Below are 19,994 nucleotides of genomic sequence, written 5' to 3' on the forward strand. Positions count from 1 at the left end.
AGGTATTTAACCCCCCAAGAAATGATAAAACAGATTGACAAACCTGTTTGTAAGCTTTTTAAATGATATCATTCTCAACTGTCTTTCTTTTCCAGTGATGAAGACATAGATGTGGGGTATGCAAAATAGGTCAACTTTGAGCAGCTTTAGCTCTTGAATGTTTTAGCATTAAGGTCCAAAAGGTAACTTATTGGGAAAATATGTATGGAAGGTTTTGTTCAAATCAAAAGGGGTGGTATTGAAATGGATTTACCCTACAGAGGTAAAATGTCTTTCCTTATCCTCAGACATTGATACGGGGAGGCCTACAATTACGTGATTGCAAGAATGACAGGGTGACACACCGAAAATAAAACACAACTTCTCAAAGCATCAATCATATTGCTTTTCATGAAATTTTTAAAAAAAAAGTGTTTTTATCCAAACTAGCTATTGTGATTCTCGTGAGATATTACAACTCCACCATGTCTCATTTTCGAGCAGCATATTGCTAAGCCTCTAAGGCTGTTGCAAATGTTTGAGAGTCACCAGGAAATGAGTATTGTGGGTCAGAGAGAGGGGGAGTAGCTCCTTGGTACCACCTGCTCTGTTCTCAGCTGCCAATGTGTCTCCTCTGCATACAGTTTTTTTGCAGGCATGAGTTGAGTTTTAGTCATCAAAGAACATAGCAGGGATAGTCAGTGTTGACAACTTCACTTTAGACTGAGGCTTAACATCTGATTTATCTAATTAGATTTTAAGATCACACTTGAATCAGGTTGCTCTTTGATGATTTGAATTATACATATGGTGCTAATACAAGCAATGTTGAAATTATTAGTGAACTCCTGGAAGTACACATGACCATTTCAACTGATGCCTTCATTAGGCCTCGAATAACTGATGTGAGTTGTGGTTTATTATATTCAAGCTCTGGATAGATCACAGACCAGGCGAGATGGCGGGTACAAGCAGAACTGGAGCTTTTCTCTTTCTGAAGGCAGTGAAGAGCAGAGGAGACACGAGTAAGCACTTCTCTCCCGGACCACATTTCAGCACTCAGCATCGCTGCACTGCATCAATTTGACCCCACTGTATCCACCAGACCAAGATAGACCCCAAGTCTCTCTCTCTTCTGTGAATTACTATTCCCATTTGAGAGCCTGCCTGCCTGTCAGCTCAATACACTGACACTTTCTTCTTTTCTCCTAAGCAGCACATCGGTGGTGACCATGGAGATGGACAGACAGCAGCACTCCTCCCCAGAGGGACAGAAGGTACTGTAGGCTAACTCCTCATCTAGCCCCCCTCCACACAACTCACATTTAGGTCATTGTTATTCTGCCCATCTTGCTCTCCTCTCACTATCTCTTTGCCAAAGTGTGTCTGCCAAAATGTGTCTGGCTATGCCATCCAGAGGACTCTGTATTTTTACCAACAAAATTGGTCTGTTTTATGCTGCTGCTGGTGGAAAGTTCATGTTGTGACATTTGATGCTTACAGCACTCGGTTATTATACACAGAACATTTAATCTGATGAACTTTATTGTGAATGTGATCTTACTTTAGGCTATTATAACAATCTTCAAAACATGTTTCTCTTGAACAGTGAACAAGGACATCAGATCAGTGCTGTTATTGTCATACTCTACAGGGGTGTATCCGTTTTTCATGCAGCATCACTGACATACAGAATTATCTATGTACTGTGCAGAAATGCCCTGCAACCTGCCATCAGATCCTGTGTTAATTACCTTCTCTGTTCTCTACTCTCAATCTCTCTCCCCACACCAGTCCCCCGCTCTTAGGCATTTCTCTTCTGCGGATCCCCTAAAAACATATGAAAACAGGCCAAATACAAATAATCACATAGGGGCTCTAAACAAACCAGGAAGTGACAAGAGGTATGACATATCTCTGTTGCAAGTATCTCTTCAGTTAAAGTTGGAATGTTTTGCTGACAACTGCAAATATCATAATGAACCATTACAATCTGTGTATAGCAAAAACCTAATGTCGTTCCTCTGCTTCCTCTACTACAGTGACCTCCCAAACATGGTAGCAACGACGTCACCGATGCCTAACAGAACTGACTATTTAATAGTCAGCCCAACACCATCTCAAGGAGTTGTTCTACAGGGGAGACCCTTTCAACACACCCACAATGTTCCTGCTGCAATGAGGAAACCTGTCCAAAGGTATGAGTCCTCACTGAAGTCACACTATGGTCGTACTGCATAACATAGCATTTAGAGCTACCGAATGGTTTCATTTGACAAAATGCTTTTTTTCTCAAAGTAGTCGTAAGGGCTGGATCTCTAATCAGTCAAAGATACATGTTACTCACTTTATTTAGGCGATCTGATCAATTCATTTTGGCCATTTGAAAACAGGTTTTTAGAAAAACGGATACCTTATTTACATAAGTATTCAGACCCTTTGCTATGAGACTTGAAATTGAGCTCCGGTGCATCCTGTTTCCATTGATCATTCTTGAGATGTTTCTAAAACTTGATTGAAGTCCACCTGTGGTAAATTCAATTGATTGGACATTATTTTGTAAAGGTATACACCTGTCTATATAAGGTCCCACAGTTGTCAGTGCATGTCAGAGCAACAACCAAGCCATGAGGTTGAATTAATTGTCCAACGAGCTCCAAGACAGGATTGTGTCGAGGCACAGATATGGGGTACAGAAAACATTTCTGCAGCATTGAAGGTCCCCAAGAACACAGTGGCCTCCATCATTCTTAAATGGAAGAAGTTTGGAACCACCAAGACTCTTCCTAGAGCTGGCCGCCCGGCCTAACTGAGCAGTCAGGGGAGAAGGGCCTTGGTCAGGGAGGTGACCAAGTCCCTGATGGTGCTCTGTCAGAATGACAGTTCCTCTGTGGAGATGGGAGACCAGTGGCTTCCAGGACAACATCTCTGCAGCACTCCACCAATTTTTCTTTTTTATTTGACCTTTATTTAACTAGGCAAGTCAGTTAAGAACAAATTTTTATTTTCAATGACGGCTTTTGTACCTTGTCAGCTCAGGGATTTGAACTTGCAACCTTCCGGTTACTAGCTCTAACCACTCGGCTACCCTGCCGCCCACCAATCAGGCCTTTATGGTAGAGTGGCCAGATGGAAGCCATTCCTCAGGAGCCACTCAGACCATGAGAAACAAGATTCTCTGGTCTGATGAAACCAAGATTGAACTCTTTGGCCTGAATGCCAAGTGTCACATCTGGAAGAAACCTGGCACCATCCATAAGTTGAAGCATGGTGGTGGTAGCATCATGCTGTGGGTATGTTTGTCAGCGGCAGGGACAGAAAGACTAGTCAGGATCGAGGGGATGAAAACCTTCTCCAGAGCGCTCAGGACCTCCGACCGGGGCGACGGTTCACCTTCCAACAGGACATCGACCATAAGCACACAGCCAGGAGAACACAGGAGTGGCTTCTGGACAAGTCTCTGAATGTCCAGGAGTGGCCACCCAGAGCCCAGACTTGAACTTGATCGAACATCTCTGGAGATACCTTTTAAATAACTGTGCAGCGACACTCCCCATCCAACCTGACAGCTTGAGAGGATCTGCAGAGAAGAATGGGAGAAACTCTCCAAATACAGGTGTGCCAAGCACACCTAGTAGAATCATACCCAAGAAGACCCGAGGCTGTAGTCGCTGACAAAGGTGCTTCAACAAAGTGCTGAGTAAAGGGTGTGAATATTTATGGAAATGTTATATTTCAACTCAAATTTCAAATCAAATGTATTTATAAAGCCCTTCTTACATCAGCTGATATCTCAAAGTGCTGTACAGAAACCCAGCCTAAAACCCCAAACAACAAGCTATGCAGGTGTAGAAGCACGGTGGCTAGTAAAAACTCCCTAGAAAGGCCAGAACCTAGGAAGAAACCTAGAGAGGAACCAGGCTATGAGGGGTGTCCAGTCCTCTTCTGGTTGTGCCGGGTGGAGATTTATAACAGAACATGGCCAAGACGTTCAAATGTTCGTAGATGACCAGCAGGGTCAAATAATAATATTCACAGTGGTTGTCGAGGGTGCAACAGGTCAGCACCTCAGGAGTAAATGTCAGTTGGCTTTTCATAGCTGATCATTCAGAGTATCTTTACCGCTCCTGCTGTTTCTAGAGAGTTGAAAACAGCAGGTCTGGGACAGGTAGCACGTCCGGTGAACAGGTCAGGGTTCATAGCCGCAGGCAAAACAGTTGAAACTGGAGCAGCAGCACGGCCAGGTGGACTGGGGACAGCCACGAGTCATCAGGCCAGATAGTCCTGAGGCATGGTCCTAGGCCTCAGGTCCTCAGAGAGAGAAAGAAAGCGAGAATTAGAGAGAGCATACTTATATTCACGCAGGACACCGGATAAGACAGGAGAAATACTCCAGATATAACAGACTGAACCTAGCCCCCCGACACAAAATACTTCAGCATAATTACTGGAGGCTGAGACCGGAGGGGTCGGGAGACACTGTGGCCCCATCTGACTATACCACCGGACAGGGCCGAACAGGCAGGATATAACCACACCCACTTTGCCAAAGCACAGCCCCCACACCACTATTTCCATTAAAAAACAACCTAAAAACCTATTTTTGCTTTGCCACTATGGGGTATTGTGTGTAGATTGATGGAGGGGGGGAAAAATATTTAGTCCATTTTAGAATAAGGCTGTAACGTTACAAATTGTGTAAAAGTCAAGGGGTCTGAAAACTTGCCGAATGCACTGTATATATGTGTATGTGATGGGATGTATAGACATTATGGATAGTATGTGGATAGAATATGTACAGCAATAGTTAAATAGGATGGGCCTTGACTAGAATACAGTATATACATATGAAGTGGATTAAACAGTGTGTTAACATTGTTAAAGTGACCAGTGTTCCATGACTGTGTACGTAGGGAAATGGGAATACCTAGTCAGTTGTACTGGGTGGTGGCTGGCTAATGACAGCGACTAAAGTTCAGGGCAGGGTACCGGCTAGTGTTGACTATTTAACAGTCTGATGGCCTTGAGATAGAAGCTGTTTTTCAGTCTCCGGGTCCCAGCTTTGGTTCACCTGTTCTGACCTCGCCATCTTGAAGGTAGCATGGTGAACAGGCCACGGTCCGGATGGCTGAGGTCCTTGTTGATTATCTTGGCCTTCCTGTTACACCGGGTGCTGTAGATGTTCTGGAGGGCAGGCAGTGTGGCCTTGGTGATGTTGGGCAGACCACACCACCCTCTGGAGAGCCCTGCGGTTGCATTCGGTGCAGTTGGTGAAACAGCCCGACCGGATGCTCTCAATGATGGATCTTTAGAAGTTAGTAAGGGGCCAAGCCAAATGTTCAACCAACCTCTGCTGTCTCCTGAAGTCCACGATCAGCTCCTTGGTTTTGTTTAAATTGAGGGAGAGGTTATTTTCCTGGTATCACTCCGCCAGGGCCCTTACCTCCTCCCTGTAGGCTGTCTCGTCGTGCTTGATAATCAGGGCTACCACTGTTGTTGTCTGAAACTTGATGATTGAGTTGGAGACGTGCGTGGCCATGCAGTCATGGATGTACAGGACGGGCCTGAGCAGGCACCCTTGTGGCGCCCCTGTGTTGAGGATCAGCATAGTGGAGGTGTTGTTGCCTACCTTTACCACGTGTTGGCGTCCCGTCAGGAAGTCCAGGACCCAGTTGCACAGGGCGGAGTTCAGATCCAGGGCCCCAAGCTTAATGATGAGCTTTGAGGGTACTATGTATTGTGTGACCCAAGTCTGTGCCACATTGTTTAGTTTGAGCACCACTATGTTGGCAAGACCAAAAAAACGACAGGAAATATGTTGTTTAATGTGAGAGGTCAAGATTTTGAAAGTTGTGTAGTGTACACCCGGCTTTTGGCAATACACTCTACCAGGATCCACTTCAACACACCCTCCCCCAGGTGGCAGCACCAACCAGGTTACAGACCAGGTGGCTAGGCCTAAGACCCCTAGACATAACGAGTCAGGTTACAGACCAGGTAGCTAGGCCTAAGACCCCTAGACATAACGAGTCAGGTTACAGACCAGGTATCTAGGCCTAAGACCCCTAGACATAACGAGTCAGGATACAGACCATGTAGCTAGGCCTAAGACCCCTAGACATAACGAGTCAGGTTACAGACCAGGTAGCTAGGCCTAAGACCCCTAGACATAACGAGTCAGGTTACAGACCAGGTAGCTAGGCCTAAGACCCCTAGACATAATGAGTGCAGCAAAATCAGTCTGTTTGTAATTGGTTTCGTAACAGCAAGACTAGACTTGCTCTCTTCATGTTCCTTTCTAAAGCAACCTTGACCTAAAAGAAAGGGAAGACATTGCACCCTGTATATGCTTAGCCATGCTTTGTGCTGTAATACATTGTAGTGATCTGAACTTTGTCCTGTTCCAACATTGTGTTTTGTTCCATCTCATGCTGTAGTCAAAGCAGTGGTGCCCGTGGCCATGTGCGTTTATACTAACTAGCGACCTTAATAACCTGCATCCATCCACCTTTGTGCGTTTATACTAACTAGCTACCTTAATAACCTGCATCCATCCACCTTTGTGCATTTATACTAACTAGCTACCTTAATAAACTGCATCCATCCACCTTTGTGCGTTTATACTAACTAGCTACCTTAATAACCTGCATCCATCCACCTTTGTGCATTTATACTAACTAGCTACCTTAATAAACTGCATCCATCCACCTTTGTGCGTTTATACTAACTAGCTACCTTAATAACCTGCATCCATCCACCTTTGTGCGTTTATACTAACTAGCTACCTTAATAACCTGCATCCATCCACCTTTGTGCATTTATACTAACTAGCTACCTTAATAAACTGCATCCATCCACCTTTGTGCGTTTATACTAACTAGCTACCTTAATAACCTGCATCCATCCACCTTTGGTCTGGTTCTGTAGGGTAACACTGCAAACATGGATACCCCACGTGTTGTTTCATCATATTAGATCATTTCCCCCCTCCAATCTCTCCAATTGCATAACTTGTTTATCTCCAAATTTGAGTTATTGATTTGTTTACCTCGTTATGGTTGTTGACAAGAAAACAAAAGGCTTTGTTTTGAATGACTTCTGACCAGACTGTGCCATTGTTCCCTCAGAAGGGACTACAGCACCACTCAACAGCAGATCCAAGCAGCAGAAGTAGAGAGTATCATCCTCACCTGTCCAGAGAGCCCAGGTAAAATGAGACACGCACTGCCATTACAGTCACGGTACTGATATAGTAACAGCAGCATGTTATATGTGGAGGCAGTGTACTACTAAGACCGTGTGGGTAAATGCTGCTTTCAGGATGTGATGTGGGACGGTAAGTGGTGGTGGGGGATGGAGGACGGTGTGTGCAGTCTCAATCTGAGGCAGTCTCAAACCATGGTTTCCTATGTGGACACAGTGTGCTGTACGAAGATGGTGTGGTTAAATGCTACTATCAGGATGTAATGTGGGACTTGGTACTAGGTGGTAGAGGGAATAGTGGACGGTGTCTTGCTGGGAAGTCTGTCTCTAGCAGTGAAATCCTTTGCAGAGTGGTGCCTGGAGGGCAGTAGATCTGGGCTGAGCCTCCTGTCTGTCTGCCTAAGAGGGATTGCATCAGGCCTCGCAGATTAATCCGCCCGCAAAGCTCCTCTGAGAGGAAGGAGTGAGAGCGAGTGAGTCTGGCTGCCACAGATGAGCATGGAGAGGACAGTAGCACACACAGGCAGTCAGGCTAGTAAAGCACACTGTGGCCCAGCCAGCTGACTCCGGCAAAGACAAATATGACAGTATACAGTAATGATGATGATCACCTGGTGCTGCAAGGTGACCTTGAAACACTGGAAAACTGCAAATGTGTGAAACTTCCCCAAGGCCAACTTTCTCCACTATATTTTTTTGTTTGTCTTGAAGATGAGGCTGGTTCTCAACACGATCAGTCGTTACTGCATACTGTACATGACAGATGACTGTTTCCTTTCATGTTGTCTTTTATTCCCTTTTAAGCCAACGACAACGTGAGCATCAAAGAGCACAGTCGGAGACCCTTGCTGGAGGGCTGTTGTAGCTTTCCCTCGCAGGTTCAGAGAGTGGAGGTAAGAGCAGTATGAACTCACGTCGTCATCTGGGTCCATATCAGGGGACCTGATTCTAGGTCAGCACTCCTACTCTGAGACGCTTTATGGATATGCCAGGTCCTGAAGTTAAAAAGGACCTGTGCTGGTTGGGCGAGTCTAGGATCATCTACTGGTTAGAGTTTACCATTATGGAGCCTTTTCTATGAGGACTGTGACCGTGCTGGACTGTAGTTACTGCTACTCCCCTCTGTCCTTTCTCTCTCGCTCTCTGATCTCCCCTCTGGGCCTCGCTCTCTCTCTCGCGCTCTGATCTCCCCTCTGGCCTCTCTCTCGCTCTCTGATTTCCCCTCTGGGCCTCGCTCGCTCTCTCTGATCTCGCTAGTCCACTATCAAACCATCCAGCCTGTTCCTTCCTGTCCGAGTCATACCTATTAATGTTGTGGCTAGAGATCCTATGAATAACTGAATAGAAGAAGCATCTTGTTTATAATGTCTACCTCCGCTGTCCATTTCAACCAAAAAGAGCTGAGCGGTTTTAAGACGATACCCCGGAGCGATTTAGCAATGATGTTGACTCATGTCAGAAGATACAAATAATTTAAGTGTAGCCTACCTGATGCTGAAATGTAATTGTCTTTGCCTTGTCTGCAGCCCCTAAATCCAGAAAGGAACCACACAGTGTGTGGGAAGTGTAGCAAATCCAGTGAAAGCCACAGCACGTGTGAACACTGTGGGAACTCCTTGGTGCCAGAGGTTCCCCACCTCTACCACCCCCCAGCAGCCCAGCCTACGTCCCCCACGCCCAGACCCCCCATTCGACCTCACCCACAGCACACCCACCCCCATCAACACCCATCCCCAGGACCAAACAGTCGACAGCTGACCAAGAATAGCTTCTACGGTTCGTCCTCGACCATGAGGGCGCTGCCGCTGCGTGTGGACACAGTGATGAACCCGCCTATTCCGGTACGCATCACAACCCGGGCCGGCCTGCCGCTGCCACACAACGGGAGACCCGCGGGGGTGGGGTTGGTGGGGAGCTGCTGCGCCGGGAAAGTCGCCGGCAACAAAGGCAGGAGGACGGCGTCCGCCAAGCAGCACGAGCTCAACGACCCCAGTAAGTCCACTGTCCAGGTATGCATCCCAAATCGCACCATATTCCATTTAGTGCTCTGGTCAAAAGTAGTGCACTATGTAGGGAATAGGGTGTCATTTGGGATACACACCTGGCCTGCTCAGTACTCACTCTTCACCTACCTCTGTGCTGGTTAGTCTCAGGGTTTACTGCAGGCAGGTGTTTGTCCCTGTGAGAGGTAGTACACTACAGAAGTGGTTCATTTCAACCAACTGCACAGGACGTTCTCTGTAACCAACCACACAGCTCAAAACCACTAGCACCTGTCTGTACATCTTTCCTCTCTCTGTCAGAACTGTTATCAAACAAAGACCACATTTCAGGATGTAAATCCCATCTTGTTGAAATAATTTATTCATCTGGAAATGATGACTCTGTTTGTGTTCCAGTCGTGCTGTCCAGTGACGAGGATGAGGCGGACAACGCCAGCACGGGCAGCGTAAACAGGCTGGACAGCGTTTCCCCTCGGCCAGCTGACTCAGCCCACTCCTCACCGGCGCCCTCCGGAGGCAGAGTGGAGGCGGCAGTGAAGAGTAGCACAGGAGGGGAGCAGGAGGAGATCACTTCTGACTTCTTCTCCGACATCGACAGCAGAATTTCACTACCCAGAAGGAACCGCATGAAAGATCAGGTATGTCGTCTTTTAACATAAACTCAGCAAGAAAACAAATGTCCCTTTTCAGGACCCTGTCTTTCAAAGATAATTTGTAAAAATCCAAATAACTTCACAGATCTTCATTGTAAAGGGTTTAAACATTACTTCCCACACTTGTTCCATAAACAATTAATGAACATGCGCCTGTGGAACGATCATTAAGCCACTAACAGCTTACAGACGGTAGGCAATTAACGTCACAGTTATAAAAACTTAGGACACTAAAGCGGCCTTTCTACTGACTCTGAAAACACCAAAAGAAAGATGCCCAGGGTCCCTGCTCATCTGTGTGAATGTGCCTTAGGCATGCTGTAAGGAGGCATGAGGACTGCAGATGTGTCCAGGACAATAAATTGCAATGTCCGTACTGTGAGACGCCTAAGACAGCGCTACAGGAAGACAGGACAGACAGCTGATTGTCCTCACAGTGGCAGACCACGTGTAACAACACCTGCACAGGATCAGTACATCTGAACATCACACCTGCGGGACAGGTACAGGATGGCAACAACAACTGCCCGAGTTACACCAGGAAGGCACAATTCCTCCCTCAGTGCTCAGACTGTCCTCAATAGGCTGAGAGAGGCTGGGCTGAGGGTTTGTAGGCCTGTTGTAAGGCAGGTCCTCACCAGACATCACCGGCAACAACATCGTCTATGGGCACAAATCCACCGTCGCTGGACCAGACAGGACTGGCAAAAAATGCTCTTCACTGACGAGTTGCGGTTTTGTCTCACCAGGGGTGATGGTCGGATTTGCGTTTATTGTCGAAGGAATAAGCGTTACATTGAGGCCTGTACTCAGTACTTAATGCACCAGATACTGACTGTTACTTTTGATTTTGACCCCCCGTTCAGAGACACATTATTCCATTTCCGTTAGTCACATGTCTTTGGAACTTGTTTAGATTATGTCTCAGTTGTTGAGTCCTACCCATGCTGGGGTGGTGTATAGGTGCTGTAGGCGACCCGCATTATCCTCTACAACAGCCTCTGTTTATAGGGTGGTACTTGTGTGGATACGCAATTAAGTTTTCCTCAATTCATGACTACATTATGTAAACAGACCTGTCTATAGTGAGCCAGTCTTGTCGCAAGCTGTTTTATCACGTTTCAGTCTGACTTTGAGTCTGTCTGTCAAAATGTCCTTGAGCCCATAATGTTCGTGATCTGCTCTCTCAAGGTAACCTCCTGGGTAGTTTTGCTTGGCAGAAAATGACATCACTGGGTGTTTTTGTATTCACCGAGATGGGCTCCTTAAGTTGTTTTTGGCAGCCGTTGTGACTAAGGATTTAAGTCTCCTCATTTACTTTTTGTGTGTTCAGGGTTGTAAAGTTTACCTTTGAGAAAACAACATAGTGCCACCGATATTTAGCTTGCAAAGGAATTGGGCAGTGGAATCTAAATGGCCAGTTGATGAATCCCCTTGTGGTGTTGGCCAGACATCTACTGTACATGATTTGTATGAAGCAGCAGGTTTCAAGGCTGACCATGCATGTTATTTTCAGTTTGGAAACCAAATGCCGGATGACTCTACACCCAGGAAAAAACAGAGGATCTCTCCCGACAAGTTGGACAGCATCATCCTGGACTGTCGGAGTCTGAGAGTAGGGACTCTTCGCAGGATGGTGTCCAAGCCTGTCAATGTAAGTACCCTGCTCCTGTACTGTCGTGGCCAAAAGTTTTGAGAATGACACAAATATTAATTTCCACAAAGTTTGCTGCTTCAGTGTCTTTAGATATTTTTGTCAGACGTTTTGCATTGTTGCCAAAAAGTTCAATTTTGGTTTCATCTGACCAGAGCACCTTCTTCCACATGTTTGGTGTGTCTCCCAGGTGGCTTGTGGCAAACTTTAAATGACACTTTTTATGGATATCTTTAAGAAATGGCTTTCTTCTTGCCACTCTTCCATAAAGGCCAGATTTGTGCAATATACGACTGATTGTTGTCCTATGGACAGAATCTCCCACCTCAGCTGTAGATCTCTGCAGTTCATCCAGAGTGGTCATGGGCCTCTTGGCTGCATCTCTGATCAGTCTTCTCCTTGTATGAGCTGAAAGTTTAGAGGGACGGCCAGGTCTTGGTAGATTTGCAGTGGTCTGATACTCCTTCCATTTCAATATTATCGCTTGCACAGTGCTCCATGGGATGTTTAAAGCTTGGGAAATCTTTTTGTATCCAAATCCGGCTTTAAACTTCTTCACAACAGTATCTCGGACCTGCTTGGTGTGTTCCTTGTTCTTCATGATGCTCTCTGCGCTTTTGACGGACCTCTGAGACTACCACAGTGCAGGTGCATTTATACGGAGACTTGATTACACACAAGTGGATTGTATTTATCATCATTAGTCATTTAGGTCAACATTGGATCATTCAGAGATCCTCACTGAACTTCTGGAGAGAGTTTGCTGCACTGAAAGTAAAGGGGCTGAATAATTTTGCACGCCCAATTTTTCAGTTTTTGATTTGTTAAAAAAGTTTGAAATATCCAATAAATGTCGTTCCACTTCATGATTGTGTCCCACTTGTTGTTGATTCTTCACAAAAAAATACAGTTTTATATCTTTATGTTTGAAGCCTGAAATGTGGCAAAAGGTCGCAAAGTTCAAGGGGGCCGAATACTTTCGCAAGGCACTGTAACATTGAAGGTTGTGCAATGTAACAGGAATATTTAGACTGGATGCCACCCGTTAGATAAAATACCGAACGGTTCCGTATTTCACTGAAAGCATAAACGTTTTGTTTTCGAGATGATAGTTTCCGGATTCGACCATATTAATGACCTAAGGCTCGTATTTGTGTGTGTTATTATGTTATAATTAAGTCTGATTTGATAGAGCAGTCTGACTGAGTGGTGGTAGGCACCAGCAGACTCGTAAGCATTCATTCAAACAGCACTTTAGTGCGTTTTGCCAGCAGCTTTTCGCTGTGCTTCAAGCATTGCGCTGTTTATGACTTCAAGCCTATCATCTCCCGAGAATTAGGCTGGTGTAACCGATGTGAAATGGCTAGCTAGTTAGCGGGATGCGCGCTAATAGCGTTTCAAACGTCACTCGCTCTGAGACTTGTAGTTGTTCCCCTTGCTCTGCATTGGTAACGGTGCTTCGAGGGTGGCTGTTGTCGATGTGTTCCTGGTTCAAGCCCAGGTAGGGGCGAGGAGAAGGACGGAAGCTATACTGTTACAGTGGCAATACTAAAGTGCCTATAAGAACATCCAATAGTCAAAGGTATATGAAATACAAATGGTATAGAGAGAAATAGTCCTATAATAACTACAACCTAATACTTCTTACCTGGGAATATTGAAGACCCGTGTTAAAAGGAACCACCAGCTTTCATATGTTCTCATGTTCTGAGCAAATAACTTAAATGTTAGCTTTCTTACATGGCACATATTGCACTTCTGCTTTCTTCTCCAACACTTTGTTTTTGCATTATTTAAACCGAATTGAACATTTTGTTTTTTTCCAGATGCCCCAAAGAATCGGAAAGGGGATTCGTCAGAGAAAATGACTTTACCCCAGTCCTCAGCATCCCAATCCCTGTACCTTTTGCAGAATGTCAGTCTGTCCCTGATGTTTTTCCTGGAGAGAAGTGGCTTCTTTGCTGCCCTTCTTTGCTGCCCTTCACCAGGCCATCCTCCAAAAGTCTTCGCCTCACTGTGCGTGCAGATGTACTCACACCTGCCTGCTGCCATTCCTAAGCAAGCTCTGTACTGGTGGTGCCCCGATCCCGCAGCTGAATCAACTTTAGGAGACGGTCCTGGCGCTTGCTGGGCTTTCTTGGGCGCCCTGAAGCCTTCTTCACAACAATTGCACCGCTCTCTTTGAAGTTCTTGATGATCCGGTAAATGCTTGATTTAGGTGCAATCTTATTGGCAGTAATATCCTTGCCTGTGAAGCCCTTTTGTGCAAAGCAATGATGATGTCACGTGTTTCCTTGACGTCACAGGAAGAACAATGATTCCAAGCACCACCCTCCTTTTGAAGCTTCCAGTCTGTTATTCGAACTCAATCAGCATGACAGAGTGATCTCCAGCCTTGTCCTCGTAAACACTCACACCTGTGTTAACGAGAGAATCACAGACATGATGTCAGCTGGTCCTTTGGAGACGGGGCTGAAATGCATGGGAAATGTTTTATTGAGATTCAGTTAATTGGCATGGCAAAAGGGGCTTTGATCAGATGAATTGCAATTATTTGCAGTCTTCATAACATTCTGGAGTATATGCAAATTGTCATCATACAAACTGAGGCAGCAAACTTTGTGAAAATGTATATTTGTGTCAGTCTCAACTTTTGGCCACGTCTGTACTCTCTCTGTACAGACACTTATACTTACCTAAAATCTGTCCAAAAACAATAGCCTATCAGGTTTTTTTTCCTGGATCAAAAAGGGGCTTAGGTGGTGGGCTTGGTAGGAGGCGTGGAATGAGCGCCGTCAGTGTGCCTACACTTTAGAGAACATTTTAAGAGGCCCCCATCCTGCAATTCTACACATTTCTCCACGGAGCTGAGAGAAAATGGTGCCGTTGTAAAGCTTATTTCCTGTGATTCTACATATTCTGCCGTCGAGCTGAGAGAGAATTTGACCTAGTTTTCCTGCAATTCTATGCATTTTCCATTAATAATGTTATTCATTTTTCTTAAACATTACAAAATGAATACTGGTAAATTAATTTTTTTGAATGTTCACTATTCCCTGACTGTCTAGCATACCGCCATCATTCAACCATCTTTGTCTTTCAGTTTACGGTCGATCACATTCATCTTGAAACTGAAGGTAGGAGACCACAAGAATGTCAGATGTCCTATAAATGGTTTCCTCTGCTCTCAAAGGACAACCTATTGTAGATAGACTAGACAGTGTTGTACAGTGTGTAGGGTTGCAAATTTACAATACATTTCTTAAATAAGTTGCTGGAATTGATCAAACTTAACAGTATGTTACGTAATAGTGCTTTCTGTCCCAGGTCCTGAGGTGGATTCTCTGGAGAAGGTGTGTCTGCGTGCGTCGGAGCTCATAAGCTGTGAGTGGTGCAGCGTGAGGAAGCTGCCCGTCCTTTTCTTTCAGACCAGCCCCGAGGAATGTGTGCGGCTCCGCACCCAGCTCAAGATGACCCGAGACAAGGGAGGCCTGTGCTGGTACGACTGCGCTGGCAACGGTAAGGACAGCAGACGCAACATAGTGACGTCAATTGAACTGTGGAGATCCCATGCCAGTTGCAACAGCAGTAGTCTGTACATAGATGGATGAACAGAAACCTGTGTTTGGAGAAGCCTATCTGTGATGTGTTATTTTGTGCTAAAATGTCAAGTCTGATTGCTTTCCGTTCTGTCCTCAGACTCCGATGAGAAGTACATGGTGTTGATCTTTGAGAACGGGCTGTCGATGCAGCAGCAGATGGTTCTAGAGGAGATTCTACAAGAGATCGGCCGAGCCAACAACCTCAATGAGTTCCCCACCAAATTGTCGTTTGATGAAGCTAACATCAGATTGGTCAACTACAACAAAGCAACTAAAGAAAAGGTGGGCCTGCTTATTCCCTGTTTCCGGGAATCTTCCAACTGGGATGTCTGGAGAACTTGGGAATTTTGGGAAAGTTGTTGGAATTGATCAAACCTAACAGTATGTGACGTAATAGGGCTGTGTGTCCCAGGTCCTGAAGATTAGCATCTTAGAGCCTTTTGAGACTAGCTACCAAAATATATGTTGCTGGTTTTTGGTTTACATCCCTTTCTTGTAGGTAAACAACAGCACTAAAACCAACACACCGGCTCCAATGGTGCGAACGCGCATGGCTACACGACAGCAGAACAGTGCGTTCTTTGATGATGAAGATGATGACATGGCTGAGCTCCAACCCACCTTCACTGGACCAATCATAAAGTACAAGGGTTATCTATCTCCTACTCCTGGGTCATGTTCATTAGGCACCAAACAAGAAAATTGACTGAAACGGGGGGACTATCTGAAACTTGTCCAATAAGAAACACTTGTTTTTATTTTATGTTGCAAACGATTTTGCTTCGTTGTACCATAATGAATACAACCCTGTCATCTTAAGTACAATTCTGTGTTTTTGTTCCTGATGGTTTAATCATTGGATGGTTGTGTTGCAGGTTGATGGTGTACCCACCTCCTCCAGCCAAGGGGGGCATATCGGTGACTAACGAAGACCTTCACTGCCTTAACGATGGAGAATTCCTAAACGACGTCATCATAGACTTTTATTTAAAGTTGGTGTAATTTGCTTTCCATTGTAAATGTTACTTTGTCTATTTTCCATTGTCTTTAAAGTCACATTCTCTGTTTGATATTCTATCGAAGCAGTGCTTGCTTTTGTTGCATATAAGGGACATTGAACAACCTCACAGGGACTGTGGATTGACTGTTTTCTGTGTGTATCTTCCCTTTACTTAGATATTTAGTTTTGGAGAAGTTGAAAAAAGAAGACTCACAAAGGAGTCACGTGTTTAGCTCATTCTTTTACAAGAGACTCAACCAGAAAGAGAGGAGAAACCTCCCAGACACCACAAACCTACCGTGAGTCTCCTCTTCTCTGCCAGTGATATGAGGGGCAACACATTTCACACCAAATTGAGTTATGACAGGACAGGACAGAAGCTGGAGTCTGGTTTAGTGATAGCTCTGCCGAGTCCAGACCACACACATCCGCTGGCTACTGCGTTTCGATGCCCGCCTCGGCCCTTCGTCTCAGTCTCACTCAGTCTTCCTCTCTACATTTCCACTATGATTATTATTGTCCATAAAACAAAATAACAACAACTTAAAAAAGCAAACATGTTTCTTCTTTGCTGGTTATCAGGATGCAGAAGAGGAAGCACAACAGGGTGAAGACATGGACCAGACATGTAGACCTGTTCCAAAAGGACTTCATCTTTGTTCCCATTAATGAGTCGTAAGTTACTGCCTCTAAATATCACTGACTTCTTCCCAAATGACACCCTATTCCCTATATAGTGCACACATTCTTATATAGTGCACCACTTTACAAAAGTAGTGCGCTTTATAGGGCTCTGGTTACAATAGGTTCACTATTTAGGATGCACAATCTATCCAAATGGAATTTCATTCAAGTCTCAAAGGGATACTTTGGGATTTTGGCAATGAAGTCATGGATACCATTTTTATGTCTCTGCATCCAGTATGAAGGATGTTGGAGGTAGTTTCACAAGCCAATGCTAACTACAGTGCCCTCGGAAAGTATTCAGACCCCTTGACTTTCCACATTTTGTTATGTTACAGCCTTATTCTAAAATTGATTCAATCGTTTTTTTTATCAATCTACACACAATACCCCATAATGACGAAGCGAAAATAGGTTTTTAGAAATGTTTGCAAATGTATAAAAAACAACAACAGATTGGGATAAACAGATATCAAGGTTTATCTGGAACAGTAAGAGACCAATAACTAGATATACAACATTACAGTTACCAAAAAACTGTGGGGGTATGGCCTTACCAAACCTAAAAGATTATTATGTGTCAGCCCAATTGAGAGCTCTGGTATGTTGGTGCAATTGAGAATATGAATCCAAAGGGAAAGACATGGAGACTACTTTGACAGAGACACACATACAGTCAGTTTTGGGAAATAAGGACATGGTAAAATAAATATACAATAGACAAAATCAGTGGATTAATTTCTTTCTAAAGACATGTTTTAGACTAGTTAAGCAAAATAATTTAGAGAGGTTAAACTGCTGAGTTGGCCCGCATACGACCCCAGCTTCATCCCTGCAACTCAGGACAGCAGATTTAAACAATGGACGCAGAAAGGCATCACATCATTCAGTACAAATATAAGGGATGAGGACCTAGATAACTTCCAGGACCTAAGTAAAAAACATGGCTTGGATAAACAAGATTTTTACAGATACCTACAAGTTTGACACTATTTCTTGAGGGAGATAAAAGTGATTGAGCCACGAGCACCTCAAAAATGTATCCAAGTATTCACTAACAGATACAACTTGTGGAGTAACAAAAAAACTATTTCATATCTCTACTTGGGTATTCAAAGAAACGTTCTACAAACTATATTAAAAAGAAATGGGAGGAGGAACTTAACATTGAAATAACTGATGAAACATGGTTGAACATATTCGAGACAAAGCTCCACCGACGCATGGTCATGGCGATAATTCTGTTGGAAGAATGTTATACGTTTGTTCATAACACCTAAACTGAAATCAAAACAGACTGGCTCCCTACACCCTTGTTGGAGAGAATGCGGTCTATTGTGGGCGGATCACTCTCATCTTTTGGACGTGCCTAACAATCGAAACTTACTGGGGAGAAATAAGATCTAACATTGGAAAAATAATGGGATTTGACATAGAACAAACATTAATTTCTTTGTACATGGGTGAAATACCTGATAACTTACACACTAGAGAAAAGTACCTGTTGAAGGTCCTACTGGCAGCCAGTAAAAAGGCTTTCACTAGGAAATGGCTACAAGAAGACCCTCCCACCGTGTCACAATGGATAGACATTGTAGAAGAAATACACCACATGGAGCGTATGACCTTTGCTTTAAGAACTCAACAGGAGAGGTCAAGAATACTGGGTTTCGTACTTGAAAATGGTCTAATTCAAAGATGTCAATGTAACTAATATGATGAAGGTGTGATGTGCACTGTAACTGCAAGATCTTTTTTGTTGTTCTTTTACTTTACTTTATTTGTACTTTCTTTGTGTTCCTCAATAAAAACATAGTATAAAGAAAAAACAACAACAGATACCTTATTTATGTATGTGTTCAGACCCTTTGCTAAGAGACTCAACATTGAGCTCCGGTGCATCCTGTTTCCATTCATCCTTGAGATGTTTCTACAACTTGGAGTCAACCTGTGGTAAATTCAACTGATTGGACATATTTTGGAAAGGCACACACCTGCCTATATAAGGTCCCACAGTTGACAGTGCATGTCAGAGCAACAACCAAGCCATGAGGTCGAGGGAATCGTCCGTAGAGCTCCGAGACAGGATTGTGTTGGCACAGATCTGGGGAAGGGTACCAAAACATTTCTGGAGCATTGCAGATCCCCAAGAACACAGTAGCCTCCATCATTCTTAAATGGAAGAAGTTTGGAACCACCAAGACTCTTCCTCGATCTGGTTGCCCGGTCTAACTGAGCAATCGGGGGTGAAGGACATTGGTCAGGGAGGTGACCAAGAACCCGATGGTCACTCTGATAGAGCTCCAGAGTTCCTCTGTGGAGATGGGAGAACCTTCCAGAAGGACAACCATCTATGCAGCACTACACCAATCAGGCCTTTAGAGTAGAGTGGCCAGACGGAAGCCACTCTTCAGTAAAAGGCACCTGACAGCCCGTTTGGAGTTTGCCGAAAAGGCACCTAAAGGACTTTCAGACCATGAGAAACAAGATTCTCTGGTTTGATGAAACCAAGATTGAACTCTTTGCCCTGAATGCCGAGCGTCGCGTCTGGAGGAATCCTTGCACCATCCCTATGGTGAGGCATGCTTGTGGCAGCATCATGCTGTGGGGATCTTTAAACACCAGGGACTGGGAGACTAGTAAGGATCAAGGGAAAGATGTACACAGAGATCCTTAATGAAAACCTGCTCTAGAGCGCTCAGGACTTCAGACTGCGGTGAAGGTTTCCCTTCCACAGGACAACGACCCTAAGCATACAGCCAAGACAACGCAGGAGTGGCTTCTGGACAAGTCTGTGAATGTCCTTGAGTGGCCCAGCCAGAGCCCAGACTTGAACCCGATCAAACATCTCCGGAGAGACCTGAAAATCGCTGTGCTGCGACGCTCCCCATCCAGCCTGACAGAGCTTGAGAGGATCTGCAGAGAAGAATGGGAGAAACTCTCCAAATACAAGCGTGCCAAGCTTGTAGTGTCATACCCAAGAAGACTCAAAGCTGTAATCGCAGCCAAAGGTGCTTCAACAAAGTACTGAGTTTAGGGGCTGAATACTTATGTAAATGTGATATTTCATTTTTTATTTATTTTTATATATACATTTGCAAACATTTAGTTGTCATTATGGGGAGATTGATGGGGGGGGGTTGCAATTTCAATCCATTTTAGAATAAGCCTGTAACGTTACAAAATGTGGACAAAGTCAAGAGGTCGGAATACTTT

The 19,994-nt window shown here is 44.6% G+C and overlaps 1 protein-coding gene across 4 annotated transcripts in view; it reads left to right on the top strand.

The window, feature by feature from the left end:
• Nucleotides 1–19,994, top strand: part of LOC110529475 (sentrin-specific protease 6) — a 33,901-nt gene that overhangs the window by 5,269 nt on the left and 8,638 nt on the right. For 2 of the 4 annotated variants that reach the window (XM_021611658.2, XM_036984866.1), the window contains exons 2-17: nt 911–1,004; nt 1,196–1,256; nt 1,774–1,883; nt 2,022–2,177; nt 7,107–7,186; nt 7,987–8,075; nt 8,709–9,174; nt 9,582–9,823; nt 11,355–11,492; nt 14,596–14,629; nt 14,820–15,011; nt 15,192–15,376; nt 15,594–15,736; nt 15,970–16,086; nt 16,271–16,393; nt 16,677–16,769. In XM_021611658.2, the coding sequence (XP_021467333.2) occupies nt 911–1,004; nt 1,196–1,256; nt 1,774–1,883; nt 2,022–2,177; nt 7,107–7,186; nt 7,987–8,075; nt 8,709–9,174; nt 9,582–9,823; nt 11,355–11,492; nt 14,596–14,629; nt 14,820–15,011; nt 15,192–15,376; nt 15,594–15,736; nt 15,970–16,086; nt 16,271–16,393; nt 16,677–16,769 (2,323 nt within the window). Of the gene's footprint in view, nt 1–910; nt 1,005–1,192; nt 1,257–1,773; nt 1,884–2,021; nt 2,178–7,106; nt 7,187–7,986; nt 8,076–8,708; nt 9,175–9,581; nt 9,824–11,354; nt 11,493–14,595; nt 14,630–14,819; nt 15,012–15,191; nt 15,377–15,593; nt 15,737–15,969; nt 16,087–16,270; nt 16,394–16,676; nt 16,770–19,994 lie in introns of all 4 variants that reach the window. The other 2 variants (XM_021611657.2, XM_036984867.1) reach the window with 2 other exon arrangements.

Source organism: Oncorhynchus mykiss, chromosome 8 (assembly GCF_013265735.2).
Source record: "Oncorhynchus mykiss isolate Arlee chromosome 8, USDA_OmykA_1.1, whole genome shotgun sequence".
Classification (NCBI taxonomy): domain Eukaryota; kingdom Metazoa; phylum Chordata; class Actinopteri; order Salmoniformes; family Salmonidae; genus Oncorhynchus; species Oncorhynchus mykiss.